We start from the raw sequence: 23,920 nt of genomic DNA, 5'->3' as shown, positions 1-23,920 counted from the left end.
TGTGTAAGGGAAGGCATTTTTAAGATCCTACAAGTGTGTGAAAAACCTTCAACATTTATGCCTCAAGCTGCTGTCCTCAAAGGACTGAAGTTAAGAAAACTCATTTGGAATTCAACTTTTTCAGGGTATTATGTTTCTTTGCCTGGGCCTTTTAAAATCTATGTGGCTTACCAAAAATGGAACTGGGAGTTAGATTGATTAGGGAATTTAGAAGTTATCATAGTAATAGTGTGTTGATCTATGTATGTATTTAAAATCATTTCTCTTATTAACAAATGTTTAATCTAGTTTTATAAAAACCTATAAGACTTGGTGGTTTTATTATTGCTGAATTCAAGGCATGCATCTCAAAATTTATGCAAATTGAAAATTAGCTGTGACAGTTGTTTCAAGTTTCCCCCTGGGATTTGAACAGCTTGGCATTTACCATCTGCTGTGTCATAATAGGATTCACAGCCACACCATGAGCTCTGGATATTTCAGTCAAGTCTTATGGTCCAGCCTGAACTCAAAATCCAGGAACTCGTGGCCAAACTTGCCCTTGTGCCTCACATAATTCCGCAGGTAGAATCCAGTTGATATGGTACCTGTGTCAGCCACCTCTGCATCACAAGTCATGCAGCCCCACCTGGTTGCAAGAGGATTTTCCTCCACTTCCAAATGTTGCCATCAATGGGACAAATCCCCCTGCATATGTTAGTCCTGGAAACAAGTAACTTCAATATTTGAGGCAGTGAGGATTAAAATTTAGTCAGGCAATTAATGGAGTGGATTCCACTGAGAAAAGTGGAAAGAAAAAGCAAGTGGGGCGTGTAACGGATAGCCAATTAACAGAGGAGAATTTACCATCAGGCGGTGAATATTAAAGCCTTTAAATAGGAGGTGCCAGAGCGGCGCTGTGATAGCCCTACACCCCTGACTGTATCCCCAGTGTTTGCCCCACGTCCGATTTTAGAGTTGCATTACATTCTCTTTGCATGCATGCATATTATTGTGATGTAGCAAACTTATCATGACTTACAGAACTAGACTTTACAGGGCGTTGCTGCAGCTGGTCCAGTGAAGATATGTTTTAGCCAATGGTGCAGAAATGCTGGATGTACTTTGTACACCCATGTTTTAAAACTGGCTAAATTCTGCAATGGTTTTGCAGCCAACTGTACTAAAATAGTTAAATAAAGCTCAAATCTGCATAAAAATTGAATTTTATTTATAAAAGCTTGCTTTCAAAAACGTTGAAAACGCTGATTTTACTACATATCAACAGAATGGAACCGAGGAGTTTAATACGATGCTTGTCATGTATTATTTATTTTTGTGCATCAGTAATATGTTCCTTTAGAAGAGTTGCAGTGGTTTTTTTCAATTTCCCGGGATTATGCCCGTCTCATTATGAAACAGCCGAGATGACCACACACTCTGAGCAACTCCACGTGAGGTCAGCTAAAATTATAGCGAGGGAAGAACCCCCGGCCCTAGCGGCCGACACTGGTCACGTGTTGAGACACCGCGCGCCTGGAACCCACAGGCCGCGCTCTTCACAACAACAGGTAAACACTCAGCGGCGGCCCCGGTCCCCGAACCAAAAATCGGCACCCACCGGAGGGTGAGGTAACCAAAAATGGCCGGAAAAACGTCACCTTCGGTTCCAATTCAAACCGATATCTCTGACGCGTGTTTGGCGAGCGCCTAGCAACGAAGCTGTGTGCATTCCTCCCCCAACCCCGGGAGGCGGGGCCCAAGCTCGGGCCCGGAGCCCGCCAGCCGGGCTGGGCCGCTAAGTGTGAATGAAGGGGGACGGACGGCACAGCAGTGGAAGCCCCGCCTGATAATAAATACCCGAAGACGGGCCGCCCGCCCTCCGGCCGCCTCTATTTCTGGCCGTGCCATGACGTAATGCTGAATGTTAATGACCCGGGGCGGGGACTGGCCTAAAAATAAATCCAACTTGTGGAGACGACGGCGGCGGCGGCGGTGGTGGTGGTGGTGGTGGTGGCGACGACGACGACAGCAGCTCCTCCTCCTTCTCTCATGGCCCCACGGAGTGGCACCAGCACCCGGGCCGAGCCTGTAGCAGGTCGGTGTGCAAGGGACGGAGCGGTTGGAAAATGCGTCGGCCGCTGCAGCTGTACACGGGAGGAGTCTTTGAGTCACATTTATTAATAATCTTCACACACGCTGCGCCTTTCATGTTATTTTTAGCTGGTTTGAGGATTCGCTTTCTGTTTTGGTGATCACTAATGTTTGTTAGGGGCGGGCTTTATTAATGTTTGGGATTAAAGAGGGTTGTTTTTAAACGAACGATCCGAGATATTCACCCTACCGTTACCACAGGCTGTTGGAGCTAACTTTTCCTGATAGTCCTCGGGCGGGGCGAGGGGGTCCTTTCTATATTTTTAAAAAAATTAAAAAACAACCAGTTCTCAGTTGCAGACAGATGCCTGTGGAGTTGCTGTGAGTTTCCGCAGCGTTGCACAGGGCAGGGCAACGTTCATACTATCGTGGTTAAAGGTCCCTCCTGAGGGCTCATTCTCAGCCTGACATGGAAAATCCCGGGCAAGGCGATGGCTGTAGACGGTCGCGTACTTGAGGGTTGGAATGGATAGTTTATTTTCGTCTCAGTCAATCCGCAATGGGCCTAAACCCAGAGGAATTGCGTTGTTCTGCATTGCTTTTGGAAGCGTTTAAACAGTCTGGCTGGCTAGCAGCTCTTCCAGTCTCGAATAATGTGTCGCTTCAGAGCATATTATCTTATCGTTTCGGGACTATTTGTAGACTGGGCGCTTTGAACGCTTAATTACAAACCTGAAGGAGTTGCTGCATTTTAATTTGTAATGAATGACTAGTTACTGCAGGCCGAGGGAGGGGAGGACAGAGATCTTTCGCTTCAGAGTAAAGTTTGAACGGTTTATCATTCAATGACGGCACATTTCAACGATCGTTTTCCTTTAATTTATTTTCCAGTTTTGACCACGCATAGGAATGCGGGCGTTGAGGATTAAAACTGATATCGTAGAGAGAGGAGATCTAAAATCCGAGATCTGCTAATTCTGACAGGTGATATACTTGTAGTGCCTGCTAGATTTTTGGCCCACTGTTGATTGCCTTGGAGGAAGAGGGAGCGTGTCAACAGTGACGTTATTCTACAGAAAAGGAAAGAAAAAATCGCAACTCGATCCATACAAAATGTGACAACCCCTCCTTCTACATGCTTCTGAGCTTGATTTTTTTTGGAGGGAGTGGGTTGCCTTGTGTCGAAGAATCCCAACGATATAAACTCGCCGAGTGCTGAGGCTTTGCTTAATCATGATGTTTCGAGATCAAGTCGGCGTTCTTGCAGGGTGGTTTAAAGGGTGGAATGAATGTGAACAAACTGTAGCTTTGTTGTCCCTGTTGAAACGAGTGAGCCGGACACAGGCTCGTTTCCTTCAGATTTGTCTAGAGCATTCTTTGTCCGATTGCACCGAGCTTCATATTCTCGAGGGAGAGGCAAATGATCCCGGTAAGTTTAATGAATTAATTATTTTTTATGCTGCTTTTCCTAGCTGATATCTGAGATTGATGCGAAACTCTTAGAATTTAGTAATTTGACATACAAACCTTTTTAATTGACAGTTGCTGTATTTCATTGCGGTATACAAACAACATCACATCAACGTAAGAATTAAAACGCTTTGATGCATCTTGTTCTGCAATTTCCTGTGCAATAATCCAGTCATGTCACGTAGAGTCTGGGCATCCTGTGCTTTCTGGACAACGTGGCTTGGTTTCTTTTCCGATCTTGTCGTTGTACGTAGCTTTCTATTTTATCGCACACAAATACGGAGCCCGTTACATAAAGATATCAAATTTGCGTCATTCTATTTATGAATATCAGCCTTTCATCTTTGTTTACCCGTCAATCCAAAACTAGAATATTTAAATCGTTACAGGCACCGTATTCTGATTTAGGGAAAGAGCCTTTTTCACTCAAACTGAGCACACAAGAGTGAAGGCCAAAAGTCTGAGTCGACTTACAATAGAGAAGTATAATGTCAATTAAATATAATATAGGACCTTATTCGGCAAAACTTAGAAAATTTAGTATGCAATCTCCGTTTTGAGAGAGGCATATCGTCATACTTGTAGCAGAAGCTGAGGCTGAAATATATGAGTTGAAAATCTTTGTACTGTAATGTTTCACCCTGGCCTATGCAGCAGACACAATGTGGTAGGATTGACTTGTGGAATAGTGGAACCTGCAAGAATTCCGCCCAAATAGTTGTTTAAAATTGACACAGTTGCAGATCCAGATCAAATTATGTATATCTTCAGGTTTTTTTCATAGGAATACAAAGGGTGTATTGGGGAGAAGTAATAGAAGTCTGTGTTCACCGATTGGTGGAATTCTTTAGGCTTGATTGCAGTAGGATACTGAACAGAGCCCTTAGTGTTTACTCAGAGAAAAGAATGCACAGTCCTCTTCCAGCTGTTCCATATTAGAGCACGGAGCCTGCAAGACTTGGCAGCTGTCTGTACTGCCATTTGCTGACAACCTCCAGTACTGTGCTCTGCTGCTAGGATATTTATGCATTGATTCAGCAAGCACCGAGAAAACTATTCTAGTCTATGAATTTGAGATCATATTGGGGGATGGGAAAATAGAATTTCTATATTTCCAAGTGTAATTTGTGATTTAAGGTACAAAAATGTCAGGGTTACATGGGGGAAACGCTGATTATATCTAAAATACAAGCAAAATACTGCGGATGCTGGAAATCTGAAACAAAAATAGAAAGTGCTGGAAAAACGCAGTAGGTCTGGCAGCATTTGTGAAGAGAGGAACAGAGTTAACATTTCGAGTTCTGACTTCTTCGGAACTGATTATATCTAGTTCCAAAATAATAGTTTCAAATGACTGCATCGGTGCACCAAAAGTTGGGTATGGAGTCAGAAGAAATATATTTGATAAGGCATGAGTGGACGAAGCTTGATACTAGTGATTAAAATCATCAGTGAAATACCTCCTCTGTAAAATTGTTATCCTGTTAGTAATGCATGGATCAGTTTAGAAAAGTAAGACACTTTTTAAAAAAAAAAGTCTTGCTTGAAGTGTACATTCTAAATGGAAGTTGCATTAGCTAATAGTAGCTCATTACCTCTTGGTGGCTTCGTTTTTCATGAATATCTTTATTTAGTTAACAATTTATGCTGAGAAGGGGAAACACCACCATAAAATGTTATAAATTTTCACTTTCTACATAAGTTTCCTGTTCTTCTCAGTGTAGCATATTGCAGGATTATACTTCATAAGGAATGATGGTATTTTGTGCCTAGCAGTTAAACACGAACGTATGTTTGTAATTACATTTCCTAGGGGCAATTCTAATCAATTGTATTCAGCGCTGTCATAGTTTTGAGTACAGTAATGTTCAGTTCTAAGAACTGATGTAAAACTAGAAATAGGAAAGAAACGATGTAATGTTTTGTGCAAACTTGAAAAACCAGCAATAGCTTAGAATTACAGCTATAAACTGAGATTCTCTTAAAATCCTAACCTGTCAATAGCCTGAGTGTAACATTTATTTAAAAAGCATATTGCTATTCAAATAATGTATTATGGTGAGTGTTTGGAGAAGTAGTTGTATATAGACATTGGCTCAGATAGTAATTGGTGGCCTCAAGCAGCTAGGAAAGGATATAGAGTAAAGAAACTCTGGTTAGTTGTTAGCTTCAGTGCTTGCTTAGAATTGAACTGGCAACATTTAAAGCTGCATAACTCCTTAACTTTGTTTAGCACTTCCTAAAGCAAACTTAAGTCTGGGGGGAAAAAGCCCCCAAATCTAAAAGTGAGTAAATTGAATACATTTAGTTACATAATGTTGAAAATGTGATATTTATCCCTTTTGGGATAAATTTGGGAACAGGAGTAAGATTTTTGTCCCTTAAACATAGATGATCTGTACCTTAATTTTTTTTCCCATATCCTTTGATACCCATCCCCAACATAAATCTATCAATCTCAGTCTTAAATTTCAATTGATCCAGCATCCATGGACTTCTGGGAGAGAGGGACTTCCATATTTCTATTGCCCTTTGTGTCTATCCTGATTTCATTTCTAAGTGGCCTAACTCTAATTTTAAGATTATGTCCTGTGTTCCGAATTCCTCCACTAAAGGAAATAGTTTCTCTGTATTTGCCCTATCAAATCCATTTTTCATTTTAAACACATTAATTACATCACCCTTCAACCTTCTAAATTTGAGGGAATACAAGCAAATTTACGTAACCTGTCCTTGAAACCCTGTCATGATTCTGGTGAATCTGTACCTTTAGCGTTTCAAAAAAGAGTCTTTCCTGAGGTCCAGTTCCCAAAACTGATACAGCACTTCATAAGTGTTTTAACCCAAGCTCTCTGCAAAAAAGCACTGTTACTTTACATTTCCAATCGCCTTGGGATAAAGTTCAACATTCCATTAACCGATTTTATTACTTCTTGCATCTGTGCATTTAGCTTGTTGAATGCAGTTAACTCCATACTGGCTCACCAGCACCTCCCATCCACACTCAGAACTTTCATCTAGTGGATTGTTCTTAGAGCTAGTGAAGCTCATATAACTGAGAGGGAGATTCACAGCCTGGAATTTGAACCATTAGATTAGTGGAGAGACATTCTATTGCTCAGATGATTGAATTGTCTTGCTCTTTATAGCTACTGCATTTACTTGTTTTTGATTGACTTGGAATAAAATGTAGTCAGATCTATGTGGAATCTGAGAAGAAATCTCATGACACGTTGTTTGATAGTCTAAGCTTTGTTTGCTTACTAACCTTGAGTTATTTGCTGAGACTTCAGTCAAAATAGGAAAGCCATCATATGGGGGCACATGCTTTCCTTTCTTTCTTAGTTTCCACCCACCAAAAAAAGTTGGAGGATTTGACCTAGCAGCTTGGGTTTATATAATGCCTTTCATATTCTCTGCATGAGTCAAAATGCTTCAGTCAATTAAGTATTTTTGAAGCATGGCCACAGTTGTAATGTAGGAAGACATAACAGCCAATTTGCTCATGGCAAGGTCCCATAAATAGCAGCATCTTATATAGTACCTTTTAACATAAAATGTCCCAAAGCTTCCCACAGGAACATTCTAAAATCAAATATGACACTGAACCAGATAAGGCAATATTAGATCAGATAGCCAAAAGCTTGGTCAAAGAAGTAAATTTTAAGGAGTGTCTTAAAGGAGAAAAATGAGGTGGAGAGATATAGGGAGGGAATTTCTGAACTTGGGGCCTAGGTAACTGAAGGCACAGCCACCAGTGGTGGAGCGATTAAAATCAGGGATGCACAAGGAGGCCAGAATTAGATGAGGAAAGATATTTTAGAGGGTCGTGAGGCTGCAGGAGATTAGAGATGGGGAAGGGCCAGGCCGTGGAGAGATTTGAAAACAAGGTAGAGAATTTTAAAATTAAAATGTTGCTTGACTGGGATCTAATGTAGGTCAACGAACATGGGTGATAGATGAGTAAGGACATGGGCAGCAGGGTTTTGGATGGCCTCAAAATTAAGGAGGGTAGACTGTGGGAGACCCGCCAGGAATGCACTGGAATAGTCACATCTCAAGGTAACAAAGGCATGAATGAGGTTTCAGCAGCAAATTAACTGAGACAGAGGCGAAGTAGAAAGATGTTATGGAGGTGGAAATAGGCTGTCTTAGCGATGGCATGAATATATAGTCAGAAGCTCAGCTGGGGATCAAATATTGTGGACAGACTGTTGCTAGAGATGGGTTAGAAATCGGTAGCTAGAGAACAGAGTTTGGAGCAGGGATCAAAACAAAATGAAAACAGTGGCTTCAACTTTCCTAATGTTTCATTGGAGGAAGTTCCTGATAATCTAGTACTGGATATTTGATAAGCAGTGTAATAATAAATTAGCAATAGTGGAAGAATTGAGAGGGGAGATAATTGTAAGATAGAGCTGAATGTCATCGATGTACACGTTTAAAAAGTAAAGCTGTGCTTTGAAATGTCTCCAAGGGCAGCACATTGATGAGAAATAGGAGGTGGACAAGGATAGATTCTGGGTGGGTGGCACCAAAGGTAATGGAGTGGGAAGCGAAGCTATTGTAAGTAATACTTTAGGTGTGATTAGATAAGTAAGAATGGAACAAGGTGAGAGTTGTCCCACCCAATTAAGAGGTGTTGGAGGAGGGTGGTGTGGTCAACTGTCCAAAGGTTGCAGACAGGTCAAAAGGGACAAGGAGTGATAGTTTTCCTTATATAGGATGTCATTTGGGACCTTGGTCATGTCTTATTATTCTTCTCAGATAATCTGTTTTGTGATATTGGTCAAGATAAATATTGACCAGGTCACTAGGCAGACTCTTCTGCGAATACTACCATTTGGAACTTTTATGCCCGCCTGAAAAAGCAGATGGGGTTTCAATTTAAAATCTCATCCAAGAGACAGCACCTTCAGAACTGTACTAAAGCGCCAGCTAGATGAAGTCTTGACCTTCTGACTGAGGTGAAAATACTATGACGTTATTCAAGTATAAGAGGTAATACTTTGTTTCTTAATCATGAAATCAATTCACCAGGTAGTGAGATTTTCTTACCTATATCTTTTTTGTTTGATGCTCGTGCATTCACATTTGTATTTTATGTATATAGCCAAGTAGCAGCAAGCTCTCAAATCAAACGTTCCATTTCATTTTAATTACCATAGTATTAAACTCATAGAAAATCGTCACAGGAGGACAAACTTGACTTTTCACCTTTCTCCTCAGCTTATGCATCGTGGAAAGACTATTTCCAAACAAGTAATAGACCAACAAAGAAACACTAAATTTAAATGGTAACATTAACAAAGTAATACAATTAAATTTATCAGGGGAAGAAACCAGCAATTTATTGTTGATCTAGAAAGTAGAGTAATTTGCTCATTTATTTCTGTTTCAATACGAGCAAAAACACATAACTTCCTCATCAGAACAGTGACAGATTTGCCTCCTAAAAACTTAGCTACAAGTTTCCCAAAATTCCAATAATAAGTACTTAGTTGCACTGGTGTACATGAAATTTTGTGCAATGAACAGAATCATGCACCCTTGTTAATACAAAATGTCCACAGCAAACGTAAATACTAATAGTATTCCCAACTGCCTTTGTATAGGTAACTATACAAAGTGGAAATAATTAAACATGAAAATGTCCTGCATGTCAGGAGGAGAAAATGTAACATTTAAGTCTATAATTTCTGAAGTCTTGAATTTATTTATTTATTGACTAAAAATTTCAATCTGATGGTTCACTTAAACTGACATTATTGTGATTAATATGCAATACATTTTAATTTTTACAAGATTCTTTAGATTTCGTGTGTACAAGTACTTAATTAAGTCTTGAGTATACTATAGATTATTGAGAGACTATTTTAAAAGATGTGTACAGGTGTTTGACATGTTACAGTGACATACAGCATGAGTATTCGCCAGGGCTCGGTAGCACACTCACCTCTGAATTGCAAGTTTCTGGATTTCTTTTCATTCGTTCACGAGATGTTGGGGTTCGCTGGCTAGGCCACCATTCATTGCCCATCCCTAATTGTCCTTGAGAACTGAATGGCTTGCTAGGCCATTTTGGAGGACATTGAACAGTGAACCACATTGCTGTGGGTCTGGGGTCACATGTAGGCCATACCGGGTAAGGAGAGCAGATTTTCTTCCCTAAAGGACATTGGTGAACCAGATGGGTTCAAGCCCCACTCTAGGGCTTGAGCACAAAAATCAAGGTTGCCACTCCAGTGTAGTACTGAGGGTGCACTGCACTGTCAGAGATACTGTTTTTTGGCTCTGACGTAATTTTCATGAGTGATCACAGAGTTTAATTGAAAAACCAGAAATCAAAAATCCTTTAATTAGACATAACTTAAATTTTTTTTTTAAAAGGACATATATACATGAGCTTTTGTCTCCGCAATTCTATTTGACATTTTCTCTCCAGGACCCTATGTTATAAACCGTAATTGAACAAAGGAAATTGTAATTCAGCGATGGATTTTTAAGAAACCTTTTAGCTTGTGTGTGTATATATATACCTAAAGATTAGTTTCAGATTCTTGGTTGTGTGATGTTTACATATTGATACATCAGTGTACCTTTTGGGAGGTAATTGTTAATGCAGCTGGTTACACTTTTCAAACCTAATTAATTGCAAGCTTTTTTTAAATGTATGTAAGCCAAGGTTTTTTAGTTTAAAAACTTAGTAACTTTATGAAACTAGCATCAATAGGGAATCAGTTGTTCTGTTAATACATTAATCAAAGTGAGAAAACATATGTCAGTAGCTTATGCAACTGCAAATAGTCCTGGCCACGTATTTTGTGTTTGATAAATATTTCTTATGTTATGGTCTGCAGTCTCAATCAAGGAATGACAAATAAACTATTTGGATGGGAAATTTATATTGGTTGAACCCCAACTCATGTGTTTGCATCAAGAAAATACCAATATGACCAGAACTAGAGAGTGTGAGTTTCTATACTGGTTTTATCTTTTAATTGAATAAGGAACATGATGTCCAAATAATTTTGATTATCCGTTTCAGTATAATACAATTCAAGTCATGAACACTAACTTCTGCAGCTATGGTGGAATCTGTAGGGAGAGAAACAGAGTTAACATTTCAGGCCCATAACCTTTTATTGGTTCTGATGAAAGATCACAGACTTGAAATGTTAACTCTTTTTAAAAATGTTTCCAGCATTTTCTGTTTTTATTTCAGATATCCAGCATCTGCAGTATTTTGCTTTTGTACATTAACCTTGGGTAAATTATCGTAACATTTCAATCATGGATGACTATTTTGTCAAAATCCATTTTCATTATGTTACTTTCTGGCCTAATGTATTGTGCAATATTTTTATTTTTAACCCATCACATTGTTCTTTTGGAGTTATTGGTCTTTATTGGCTTCACCAATCTGTTTTTGTTTTCATTTGAAAAACTCAACTTGAAACTGAATACAAGGAATTAAGTATTTGGTTTGTACAGGATTCATGTTGAACTTTCATTGAAATTATATACTGTTCTGTAAGACAGAAATTAAATTTGAAAGATTTCTAAGAAATAAATCTTTATCTTACAATCCTTGTACATAAGAGGTGGAGTCAAATTGAAACGTTTATCAGTTGTGTAGCACACATACCTTCTAAAAATGACTGTTAACTTTGGATTCTACATTGCCAAAAGTTTCAGTTGCATAAACTTGCGTTGCTTTTCTGGAGAGAAGGTTAAATCACTTGCCTATTATTTTAATGCGGTCTGAATTTTAGATTTATTATCAGCATCTGTTTTAATTTAAACTAGATTCAAATGAACAGTTCTTGCATTTTCATCTATTCACCCCTTTTCTCTTGCATCCTCTTGAAGGCACTGATTCCTTGCTGGCGAACACAGTTCCACAGGCACTATTGCCCTCCTGTACTTTGCCAAGGCATTTAAGCTTGGCGTTGGGAAGGTATTACAGCTAAACCTGATTGTGTTGCAAATGTAAATTTCCAGCAGGGGTCAGTAGATAATAATCAGGATGGTAACTGGAATTTTTTGGACCATGAGCAGTTATATTTGAATCGTACTTCCTGTATTAAGGTGAGCAGCAATGTGTACACAGGTGGGAGGGCGAAATGCAGATTGTATGCTGTTATTGCCTTTCTGATCTGTTAGCTGTAATGATCTGGTGGTCAGCATAGGTTCTTAATAACTGTTCCACCGCTGCCATCACTTTTTTTTTCCGTCCCTGCCCACCCCTAAGATGTGATCTGTGCAATGAGAGAACTCTTTCGCTCTTGCTCCCCTTTAATATTATTTGTATCATAGAATAGTTGCAGCACAGAAGGATACTATTTGGCTAGTGTGTCCATGTGCCGGCTCTCTGCAAGTGCAACTCGTCTAGTCCCACTCATCTGCCTTTCCCCCATAGCCCTGGAATTTTTTTCTCTCCAGTTAATTCTCCAATTCTCTTTTGAAGACTTTTTTTGAAGACTGTAGAAGTAGTCATCCAACATGTATGCACTACTTCTTTTGCAAGTTTTTTTAAAATTTAGATTTATGATCTGGGTAGTGCAGCATTAGTTACCTGCCACTGAGGTTGGCTTTAGTGTTCTCAGGAAATGAAACTGGAGTCACGTGTAGGTCAGACCAGGTAGGGTGGCAGGTTCTTTTCCCTGAAGGGCATAAAAGAATCAATTGCCATTTTATGGCACATTGGCTGGTTTCATAATTATATTCTCGTGTTAGCCCACTAAACGAATTCAGTTTTATAGATTTCCATAGCTGATTTAAGGGTGCGGTTAAGGAGAAAGTAAGCGTGAATAAGTAAGCGTTTTTTAGAATTTTAACAATTTAGATTTATGTAAATATTGGTTCATAAAATTGTGGTCATCTACAAGGTGGTGAAACTAGCTTTACGTGCCAGGAAGATGTAGAATAATTTGGAGAGCCACAAAATATGGGGTTATGAGGCAGTTAAACGCAGAAGGAGGTTAGCAAGGTGAAATGGCTTTCAAAGATGGTTATACAATGCATAGCCATGATGGATAAAAGTTTGGCCTCTTGTGGAGCAGAGGACAAATCATGTTAGTTTGGCTCATTTTGATGTCTTGCTCTCCCCCAGCTTCGAAGGTTTTAGGTTTAAGTCAAAACTTAAACTAGGCTAACATGGGGTGCCATATTATAGGCATGCTACATTGTGGAAGGTACAATCTTTCAGTTGAGAAATTGAAGGAAGGTCCTTTTATTTTTGTTCAGATGGATAGTAAAGTCTCCATTGGATAAACTGAGGAATCACAGGATTGTTACAGCACAGAAGGAGGCCATTCAGCCCATTGCATCTGCACTGGCTCACCCAATGAACTATTCACTTAGTACCATTCTCCTGACTTCTCTCTGTAATCCTGCACATTCTTCCTTTTCAGATAACAGTCTAATTCTGTTTTGAATGCTTTGATTGAACGCACCTCCACCACACTCTCAGGCTGTGCATTTCAGACCTTATCCACTTGCCTAATGAATATTTTTTTCTTGTATTGCTTTTGCTTTTTTACCAATTACTTTAAATCTGTGCCTTCTGGTTCTCGATCCTTCCACAAGTGGATGAACAGATTCTCCCTATCAACTCTGTCCAGACCCCTAATGATTTTGAATGCTCTATCAAATCTCCACTCCACCACCTTTTCTCCAAGGAAAATAGTCCTATCTTCTCCAATCTATCTTCATAACTGAAGTTCTTCATCTCTGGGACCATTCCTGTAAATCTTTTCTGCACTCTCTTCATTCCTCCTTAAGTCCAGAGCTGGAAGTAGTGCTCCACCTGAGGCCGAACTAATGTCTTATATAAGTTCAACAAAACCTTCTTACTCTTGTACTCTGTGCTCTAATAATGCATACAGTAGCCTAGGCTTAATTATTAACCACTCTCTGAACCAGCCTTGACGTCTTCAATAACTTATGCACATATACACCAGGACCCTCTGCTCCTGCACCTGCTTTAGAATTGTACCCTCTATGTTCTTCCTATCAAAATGAATCACTTCACATTTCATCTGGCATCTGTCTGCCCATTCTACCAACTTTTTTATGCCCTTTTGAAGTTCTATGCTATCCCCCTTGCAAGTCACAATGTGCCTAAGTTTCGTGTCATCTGCAAATTTTGAAATTGTGCCCTGCACACCAAGGTCTAGGTCAATTAATATATATCAGGAAAAGCAAGAGTCCGAACACTGACTCCTGGGGAACTCCACTACAAACCTTCCTCCAGCCTGAGAAACATCCATTAACACTCCTCTGTTTCCTGGCACCACCCCAACTCTAAGGAAGACTGAAAAATTATGGCCAGTGCCTCTATAATCTACTCTTACTTCCCTCAGTATCCTTGGATGCATCAATCTGGTCCTGGTGCCTTATCAGTTCTAAGCACACACAGCCTATCCAAGACCTTCCTATCAATTTTAACCTCTCCTAGTGTCTGAATTACCTCCTCTTTCACCTTGGCCTGGTTAGCATCTTCCTTAGGAAAGACAGATGCAAAGTATTCAGTTAATACTTCAGCCATGTTCTCTACCTCTGTGCATAAATCTCGTTTTTGGTTCCAAATCGGCCCTACTCCTCTTACCACCTTTTAACTATTTATATGCCTGTGGAGGACTTTGGGGTTCTCCTTTATGTTGGCCGCCAGTCTCTTTTCGTACTTCCTCTTTGTTTCTCTTGGTTGTTTTTTCATATCACCTTTGAACCTTCTATACTCAGTCTGGTTCTCAATTGTGTAGTCTGCCTGACATCTATCATAAGCACACTTTTTCTTCTTTATCTTAATTTCTATCTCTTTTGTCATCCAGGGAGCTTTATTCTTGTTTGTCCTACTTTTCCCTTTCATGGCAATATACCTTAATTGTGCCAAGACTATCTCTTATTTTAAGGTAATCCATTGTTCAGCTACCATTTTTCCTGCCAGCCTTTAACTCCAATTTATCTGGCTCAGGTCCCATCTTACCTCATTGAAGTTGGCTTTCCCGCAGTTAATTATTCTTACTCCGTATCGTTCTTTGTCCTTTTTCATAGTCAGCTGAAACCTTATAATACAATGATCACTGTCCCCTAAATGTTTTGTTACTGACACTTGATCCGCTTGGCCCATCTTGGTCCAGGCTCTGGTGCAACCTGTTTGGCCTATACAGGCTTCATCTCCCCCAGAGCCAGTCCCAACGTCTCTTGCTGTTAATAGCCCCGCCGCTGCAAGTTAGGAAATTTTCTTAATGTACCCTTTCCCCCTCAACAAATTTCATCAACTGATATTCAGTTCACTGCTGTTTGTGGGACAAAACACCTTCCAATTTAGCCTATATAACTCTCTGCACTCCATAATCTACTGCAACATTTGTGTATTTTGTAATGTTAAGTCAGGGTGCAGTGGCTACTAATTAGAATATCTTACCTGGAAATTTCATATATACTGGGGATGGAATTTAAAAATTAGGAGTAGGACTTTGAAGTTTTTTTTCTTTGCTTTTCGACTCAAAATGCTTAATCTTTCACAAAAATGAAAGATTCATATCTTTTTTTAAAAAAAATTCAAAGGTTACAAATATCAATATGAAATCAATTTTCCAAAGTAAACGACCAGACTAAACAGCTGGCAAAGGGTGTAGTGGAAGCCAGTGGCTTGCCACCATCTAGCCATATTTCGTATTAGAGTGTAGTGGTTATGATACTGAACTAGGAACCCAGTTATTTCAAATCTTACAGTCAAACTGTGAAACTGATTTGTAATATATTAGATGATATTTGACCATGAAAGCTTAATGAATTGTTGTTTAAAACATAAACTGGTGCACTAATGTTCTGCCACTCTTCCCTGATCTGGCCTTCATATGACTCTGAAGCACTCTTTGTGGTTGATTCATAATATCATTAAAGGAACGGACCATAATGCAGCCTTCCCAGCATTTCCCATGTCCTGAAAACGTCCATATTAAAACAAGCTTGGTCTGTATCCACATACCTCTGTAACACTTTGCTATCAGTTATTTTTGTCATTCCTTTTATGCTTTCCCATGGCACCAAAAGTTTGCCTATTCCTCCTAGGTCGATTGGATCAGTGGTGAGACTTCCCAGCTGTGACTCCTGAGATAAATGATTTGCAATGCCAGTGTGCGTAAACATGAAATTGTTACTGGCTCCATTTTCTATTAATCTTCCGAGTGGCCACCCCCACCATTTGTTGCTAAAATTCTCCCTCATGACACTGCTGCTACAGCCTTTGCCTTCTATAGTTGGAATCAGCCAGCGACTGCAGCTTGAGAGGAGTTGGGTTGAGGAACTTGGGCTTTACTCAGATGAAAGGAAACATTTACACTTTTGTTATAAATACTCAATTCACTGGTGAAGCCATTAGAAAGAAATGTTATCTGCGCACCCTCAACCCTTGCCACGACCAGACCCTGAATCCCATTCTTGGTGCTAGTTAGGAAAACCAATCATGGCTGGGGGAGGCTGATCTTGGAAGTAGTTATCTGGGTAAATCTGCATTTCTTAAGGAAATCACACACTAACTTTAGTTGTACATTTCCAATTTTCCCTTTTTCTTCCCTGCCCTTTTTTCCAGTAACCACTTTCCCCAATTTTCCGAGCCTAGTTCCACTAGTGCCAAGCGCAGGACTTCCCTCTCCCTCCATCTCCCCCACTTCCTCAACCTACAGCCTCTAAATTGAACCCCCCATCAGATTTTAGTACTTTCTTGCAATCTAGCCAAACAAAAGACCATACCAGTGCCCTCACATGTACAATCTTTTTTAGTTCTTGCAAATTTTCGCACTCACACATGCACTCTATATTCTATGCTGCTAAATCTTAGGATCTCACTTTCAATATTAGCAACTTCAATAGCCTCCTCCTCCTCCAACTTGCTCGTACTTCTCCATATAGTTGCTGCAACAAGGTTCTTCCTACCTACAATTATTGCCAACCTTTTAATAATAATCAAAGTCACTGATTTGTACGTTGCAAACCAATCTGGTGATTGAATTTGAGACCAATCAAATTGTGCTATTACAAATGGAAGAGATTTTATTTAACTACTGTAAATCAGTATTTTGCAGTATTGAGTGCTACTGTGAATTATAGGATACTTTATTTTATGCTATGTAACAGATCTCCAGTAAGGGAGATCTGTTAGTAACATATGAACATGTCGTCATCGGCTATCCCTCGATTCGAGAATAATGTCTACTCATCGCAAATTTCTGCCATGGGTTGCTTCTTGACTGCAAATGTCTGGGCACATGTGACAGGATGTTCTATGAGGTAGTGAGACTTGGAGTGCAGGATTTATTTCCTTTTCTTTCCTTCTCTGCATCATTAAGACATTGTGACTGAAAATGTGATACAGCTTGATGGGCAAGTTGTTGCCATTTTGAATAATTTGTAGCATGCTCCTCCTAGTCATTAATGTCAAAGCTTTTGTGGTTTAAGGAGAGCTTCAGAGTGTCTTTGAAGCTTATTCTTTGTCCTCCCCTGGGATACTAGCCATTTGAGAGCGGAGAGAACAGGACCTGGCAGGGAAGATGCCTTTTGGCTATCCAGATAGTGTCCAGCCCATAGAAGTTGATTTTTGTAGGAGTTTTGCCTGAATGGTTGTGGAATTGTCTTCAAGAAGGATGCTAGAATTTGTTTAGTCCTCCCATTGAGTCTAGAGGATGCAGTGGATGCATTGCTGATGGAATTTCTCTAGCGCTTTTACGTGTCACTAATGCACAATCCAGGTTTAACCTGCAGTGCAGAAATATGACAACAACATTTTTGTCCACTAGGACATTTGTTGACTTGTAGAGGTCCTTGTCAAACACTCATTGCCATAGTTTGTAAAAGACTGAGCTGGCTCAGCTAATCTGGTGTTATTCCTGCTTGAAAATGATGGTGTTTTGAGAGAGGTGGCTGCCAAGGTATGGGAAGTGCTCAACATGTTCTATAGTTTCTCCGTCAACATATATGGGACTTGGAATGTTTGGCTGACCAGTTGTGGGTTGATACGAGTTTTTTGCTTTGGCAACATTCAAGGAGAGGCCAAGTTTCTTGTCTGCAGAATTGAAGAGATTGAATGGCATCTGTCTCTGATCTCCCACTCGAGACAGTTACAGTCATACGAGGAGATTTATGATGATGTTGCCAGGACTGGAAAATTGCAGCTATAAGGAAAGAATGGATAGGCTGAGGTTGTTCTCCTTGGAACAGAGGAGGCTGAGGGGAGATTTAATGGAGATGTACATAATTGTGAGGGGCTGGATAGAGCAAATGGGAAGGGCCTATTTATGGGGATTCTTGTAGCAAGACTTCTTTATTCTTGTACTCCAATCCCCTTGCAATAAAGGCCAACATGCCATTTACATTCCTACTTGCTTGCTGTAACCTTTTGAGTTCCTTGTACAAGCCCAGCTAAATCTCTCTGAACATTAACACGTTTCATGCCTCTCTTAAAATAAATTCTGCTTTTCTACTCTTATGACCAAAGGGAATTACCTCTCACTTTCCCACATCATACTCCATCTGCCACCTTGTTGCCCACTCACTTATCTGCTTATACCTCTTTGCAGCCCCTCTGTATCCTCCTCATGGCTTGCACCTCCTCACAGCTTTCAGCTAGCTTGTACCACCAGCAAACTTAGATACATTACTCTGTGTCTCTTTGTCTAAGTCATTAATATAGATTGTAAATAGCTGAGACCCCAGCACTGACCCTTGCAGCACTCCACTGGTCACAGCTTACAACTTGAAAATGCTCCATTTTTCACTGCTCCCTTCTTCCTGTCTGTTACACAATCCTCTACCTATGCTAATATATCACCCCCAACTCCATGAATTCTTAGCTTCTGGTTTGACCTTTTGTGTGGCACCTTTATTGAATGCCTTTTGGAAATCCAAGTATACTACATCTATTGGTTCCCTTTATCTACCCACTCGTTAGAACCTCTATATATCCCAATAGATTTGTTGGATAGGATTTCCCTGTTGACTTACAATAATACTATGCTTTTCTAAGTGCATTGCTAAGATTTCCTTAATATATTTCAGTGACTGAACTGTTCCCAGTTTTCTCCCTCCCTCCTTTCTTGAGCTGTGTTATATTTATTGACTTCCAATTTGCAGGACCATTGTCATGACTCACTGGGGATAGTGTGCTGCAATATCAAGCCCCACTGCTCCCTGAGCCATGACAAATGTGAAAAAGTTTGATTAGCCCACCTAATTGTTTACTTTAGGTTAACAGAGTATGAGCACCAGGTTTGTAAACTCTAAGTAAATAATTGTGTATTGAACAAATTGTCTTTAACCAGTGGCAAATATAACTCTATAACCTAAACTCTACCCCTTCTTAAATCCCTACATACACACGTACAAGAGATACAAAAACATGGATTTTAAGGGTGGGATAAAACAATTCAGTAGCACCAATTCCAGAGTACAGGATTCGATGGGTTGATTTTGATTGATGGCTTCCAAATTCCTTTCAGTTCTTTGTTGATGACACGAGATGGTCTTCCAGCACTCTCAGTCTTTAGTTCACTGGTTGAGCCTTTGCCTTTCAATGTCTCTAACAGTGATTTTCCCCTTTGCCTCTTGACAGGGGTTTTCAGAGAGAGAGCAGGTTATAGAGATATGAGGAGAAAAAAAACAGCTGGCTATTATTGTGGAATTACTGGAATCTTCCACACACAGGAGAGGTTTTAGGTCTTTTCAGGCTAAAAGCTATTCTGCTGTACTGCTCTCACACAAACCCTGATCACCTGCTAAGGAGTCAATTAAAATGTTGTTGCCTGGCAGTTCCCCATTAGACCAGACTCCTCGGCACCATCCTGTCTTTCATGGCACACTCTGTTCCAGGGCAACAACATTGTATATATCCCTCACACTGTTCCAGTAGAGATGTCTTTCAAACTGCAGCCATTGTAATTTTCATTCACAGTCCAACAGAAATAAAAAGTTATGTTCTTTATGCCATTCCAGAATCTCTATAGAATTTTGGAAAATCATAGCAAGCAACTAAGTCTTTTGGAACTCTAGGATATAGGCCATCAGATCGTGGGGATTTTCCAGATTTTAGTCTCTTGAGTTTCTCCAGTACTTTTTCTCTGCTGATGTTCATTACCTTAATTTCTTTACTCTTGTTAGCCCCTAGGTTACCGTCTATTATAATTTGTGTCTTCCACTGTGAAAACAGACACAAAATATTTATTCAATGTCTCATCCATTTCCTCGTTCCCTAGGATTTCTCCTGTTTCTGCTTCTAAGGGACCAACATTTACTTTAGCAACTCTCCTGCTTTTTATATTCTTCCAATCTGTTTTTATATTCTTGGCTTGTTTACTCTCATTCTATTTTTCCATCTATTTCAACTTTTTGGTGACTCTTTGATTTCTAAAACATTCTCAATCCTCAGGCTTATTGTTATTCTTTGCAACGTTGTAAGCCTCTTTTTAAAAAAGACTAATACTATTCTTAACTTCCTGAGTGAGCCACAGATGGACCTTTCTTGCTGAGTTTTTGTTTTGCAATGGAACATTTTTGTTGAACATTTTGAATTGTTTCTTGTTTCCCAGTGTTTATTTGCTGCCACATCCTTTAGTCTATTTGCCCAATCAACCTTAGCCAGCTCTTTCCTCATACCTATGTAGTTGGGCTTTGTTTAAGTTTTAAGATTCTTGTTTGCGACTGCAGTATTTAGTAAGTTAATGGGAAAGGACAAGGCATTAGTGTAGGGAAATGATTTAAGTAATGATAATTGGAGTATGACCGGAAGGGACAGTGTACAAACCCTAAGAGTGTACCAGCAGAAAGATCAGAGCATTGAAAAATGGTAAAAAAAGACAAATTAAAGACTCTTTATCAGGGTGCATGCAGCCTTGGTATGGACGAATTCGTAGCAAAAACAGAAATAAATGAGTATGATATGATAGCCATTACAGAGACGTGGTTACAAAGTGACCGAGGCTGAGAACTGAATATTCAAGGTTATTTGACATTTTGGAAGAGTAGGAAGAAAGTAAAATGAACTGGGGTCAGCTCTGTTAATAAAGGATGAGATCAGTGCAATTGTCCAAAATGATCTTGGTTCAGAAGGTCACAATTGTAAAATCAATTTTGGTGGAGATAAGAAATAACAAGAAAAGTAATTCACCGGGGGAGTGGTTTATAGGCCCCCCTAACAGTAGTTGAACTGTAGGACAGAGTATACATCAAGAAATAATGGTGGCTTGTAAGAAAGGAACTGCAATATCATGGCCACTTTTAATCTTCATTAGATTGGACAAATCAAACTGGCAAAAGTAGCCTTGAGGATGAGTTCCTAAGAGTGTATTTGGGACAGTTTCATAGAACAATACGTTCTTGAAACCACCAGGAAACAGGCTGATTTAGACCTGGTAATGTGTAATTAGACAGAATTAATTAATTAATTATCTCATACTAAAAGATCTTCAAAGCAAGCATGATCATATTCAGTTTGAGGCTTGGCCTAAATAGCCAAGTGGTTATGGTACTGGGCTTGTAACCCCAAGATCAAGAGTTCAAATCTCACAATGGCAAACTATGAAACAATGTAACTTCATCTGAATAGGAACAGATGGAAACGTGTTTATGCTTGGCCTAAATAGCCAAGTGGTTATGGTACTGGGTTTGTAACCCCAAGATCAAGAGTTCAAATCTCACAATGGCAAAACTATGAAACAATGTAACTTCATCTGAAACAGATGGAAACAGGTTTACTCAAAAGAGTATCAAGAGTTCAAATCTCACAATGGCAAACTATGAAACAATGTAACTTAATCTGAAACAGATGGAAACGGGTTTGTACTCGAAAGAGTTACATGCACCGAATTGCTTGGCCTAAATAGCCAAGTGGTTATGGTACTGGGTTTGTAACCCCAAGATCAAGAGATCATATTCAGTTTGAGGGTGTGAAACTTGGTTCTGAAACTAGTGGGCTGTAACTTCCGAGCTCCACAGCCTTGGATTTGGGGAGTACCCCAAAGATGTGGTGGGGAACCCATCTTGGAACTTCAAAGGTCAGGGTTTGCCCAGCAATTACCCGGAAGTGCAAGCTTCCTCTGGGCAATTGTCTTCCTCTGGGAACCATCTGAAAATGAGTTAACTTCGGATGGTTCCGGCTGTGTTACACAAATAGTTACTCAGAAAAAGTTCGAAGAATTAAAATCCCCCTCCTGTTCCCCTCCCACCCACACTACCCCCTGCTCTCTGCTGATGTTTGACCTCCCCATCCCCCCAACCTCCATTCTCCCCCCTCCCACCAATCCCCAAATCCTATCCACTTACATTAGTCACTTACCTTTGCCCTGGCCTGTGAATTTCAATCAGACCTTTAAACTTATAAAAGGCTGTGAAAAAGGGGGCGTGTTGTTCTTCTGTCTGACAATGCTGGACTATGATGTTGGGCCTCAGAGATAGTTGCGCTGCCTGGATCTTGCTCGGCCTGAGCCGGAAGGTTGGGTGAAACAGGCACAGAAGAAATTTAGAGTAACTAATTGGGCACAGAGTGACAGTCTGATGCTCATTGCCACTCCGATGAAGTTATGGCACAGTATCTTGAACTTAAAAGCAGTTTCAAAGTATGAATACAGAGTTGGTTACAGTGGACTGGGAAAATAGGTTAAAAGCTAGCATGGTAGATGAGCCGTGGCAGATATTTAAGGAGATATTTCAAAAAGTATATTTCATTGCGAAGGACAGACTGTACAAGAAGGTTGCACCATCCATGGTTAACTAAGGAAATTAAAGATGGGATCAAATTGAAAGGAAAGGTCTGCAATGCTGCAAAGATTATTGGTAGATCAGAGATTGGGAAAAGGGTGATTTAAGAGGGAGAAATTAGAATGAGATTAAATTCGCAAGAAATATAAAAATGGATGTTAAGAGCTTCAACACATGTATAAAAAAGAATGGCGTAGTTAAAATAAATGTTGGTCCTTTAGAGGCTGAGACTGGGGAATAAATAATGGGAAACAAGGAAAATGCAGAGTCTTTGAACAAATATTTTGGATGTTTCTTCATGTTAGAAGACACATAAAGCATCCCAAGAACAGTATAAAATGAAGGGGCAAAAGAGAGGGAGGAACTTCAAAAATCACTTACTAAAGGAAAAAGTACCAGGTAAACTAATGTGACTGAAGATCCTGGACCTAGGGTCTAAAAAGAAGTGGCTACAGAGGTAGTGAATGCAGTGTTTGTAACTTTTCAAAATACCCTAAATTCGGGAAAAGTCTCTGGATTGGAAAGCCACAAATGTCACACCACTATTCAAGAAAGAATAGAGACAGAAAGTGGGAAACCATAGGCCAGTTAGTCTAACATCTGTCATTGGAATGATGCTGGAATCCATTATTAAGCAGCAGAACATTTAGAAAACCGTAATACAATCATGCAGAGTCAACTTGGTTTTATGAGAGTTCTTTGAAGGATGTAATAAGCAAGGTGGATAAAGGGGGAACCAGTTGATGTAGTGTATTTGGATTTCCAAAAGACCTTTGATAAGGTGACACAAAAGGTTACTACACAAGATAAGAATTCATGTTGTCTGGGATAATATATTAATTAGCCAATCCTTTATCCATGCTAACTGGGTCAGGGTAAATGTGTCATTTTCAGGTTAGCAAACTGTAACTGGTGGGGTGCAATAGGGACCAGTGCTGGGGCCTCAACTAGTTACAAACTACATTGCTGACTTGGATGAAGATGCAGTGCGTTGTAGCCAAATTTGCTGACAATACCTTTGTAGGTAGGAAAGTGAGCTGTGAGGGGAGGGCACAGAGTCTGCAAAGGGATATAAGTTAAGTGAGTGGGCAAAAATTTGGCAGATGGAGTATAATGTGAGAAAATGTGAGGTTGTCCACTTTGGTGGGTAGCATAGAAAACCAGAATATTATTTAAATAGAGAGAATGCTGTGGCACAGAAGGATCTGAGTGTCCTTGTACATGAATCACAAAAAGTTAGCAATGCAGGTACAGCAAGTAATTCAGAAGGCAAATTTAATGTTGGCCTTGAATGCAAGGAGACTGGAGTATGAAAACAGGCACGTCTTGTTACAACTGTACAGGGCATTGGTGAGACCACATCTGGAGTACTGTGTACAGTTTTAGTCTCCTTATTTAAGAAAGGATATACTTGCATTGGAGGCAGCTAAGAGGAGGGTCACTGGGTTGATTCCTGGGATGAAGGGGTTGTCTTATGAGGAAAGGTTGGGCCAATACTCATTGCAGTTTAGAAGAATGAGAGGTGATTTTACTGAAATATATAGGATTCTGATGGGGGCTTTTCAGGGTAGATCCTGAGAAGATGTTTGCAGTTGTGGGAGAATTTAGGACTTGGGGGTCA

General features: G+C 39.9%; 1 protein-coding gene across 7 annotated transcripts in view; it reads left to right on the top strand.

Annotated features, from left to right (window-relative positions):
- Positions 1 to 1,433: 1,433 nt before the first annotated feature.
- samd4a (sterile alpha motif domain containing 4A) overlaps positions 1,434 to 23,920 on the top strand; it is a 237,543-nt gene continuing 215,056 nt past the window's right edge. For 3 of the 7 annotated variants that reach the window (XM_041214020.1, XM_041214018.1, XM_041214014.1), the window contains exons 1-2: positions 1,434 to 2,077; positions 2,965 to 3,502. In XM_041214020.1, coding sequence (XP_041069954.1) covers positions 3,307 to 3,502 — 196 coding nt within the window. In that variant the 5' untranslated portion in view covers positions 1,434 to 2,077; positions 2,965 to 3,306. Of the gene's footprint in view, positions 2,078 to 2,208; positions 2,231 to 2,289; positions 2,455 to 2,573; positions 2,593 to 2,964; positions 3,503 to 10,417; positions 10,515 to 23,920 lie in introns of those variants that run through there. The other 4 variants (XM_041214016.1, XM_041214015.1, XM_041214017.1 and 1 more) reach the window with 4 other exon arrangements.

The sequence above is a fragment of the Carcharodon carcharias genome, chromosome 20 (assembly GCF_017639515.1).
Source record: "Carcharodon carcharias isolate sCarCar2 chromosome 20, sCarCar2.pri, whole genome shotgun sequence".
Classification (NCBI taxonomy): Eukaryota; Metazoa; Chordata; class Chondrichthyes; order Lamniformes; family Lamnidae; genus Carcharodon; species Carcharodon carcharias.
Note: the sequence above shows the minus strand (reverse complement) of the source record. Positions and strands in the feature narration are given on the sequence as shown.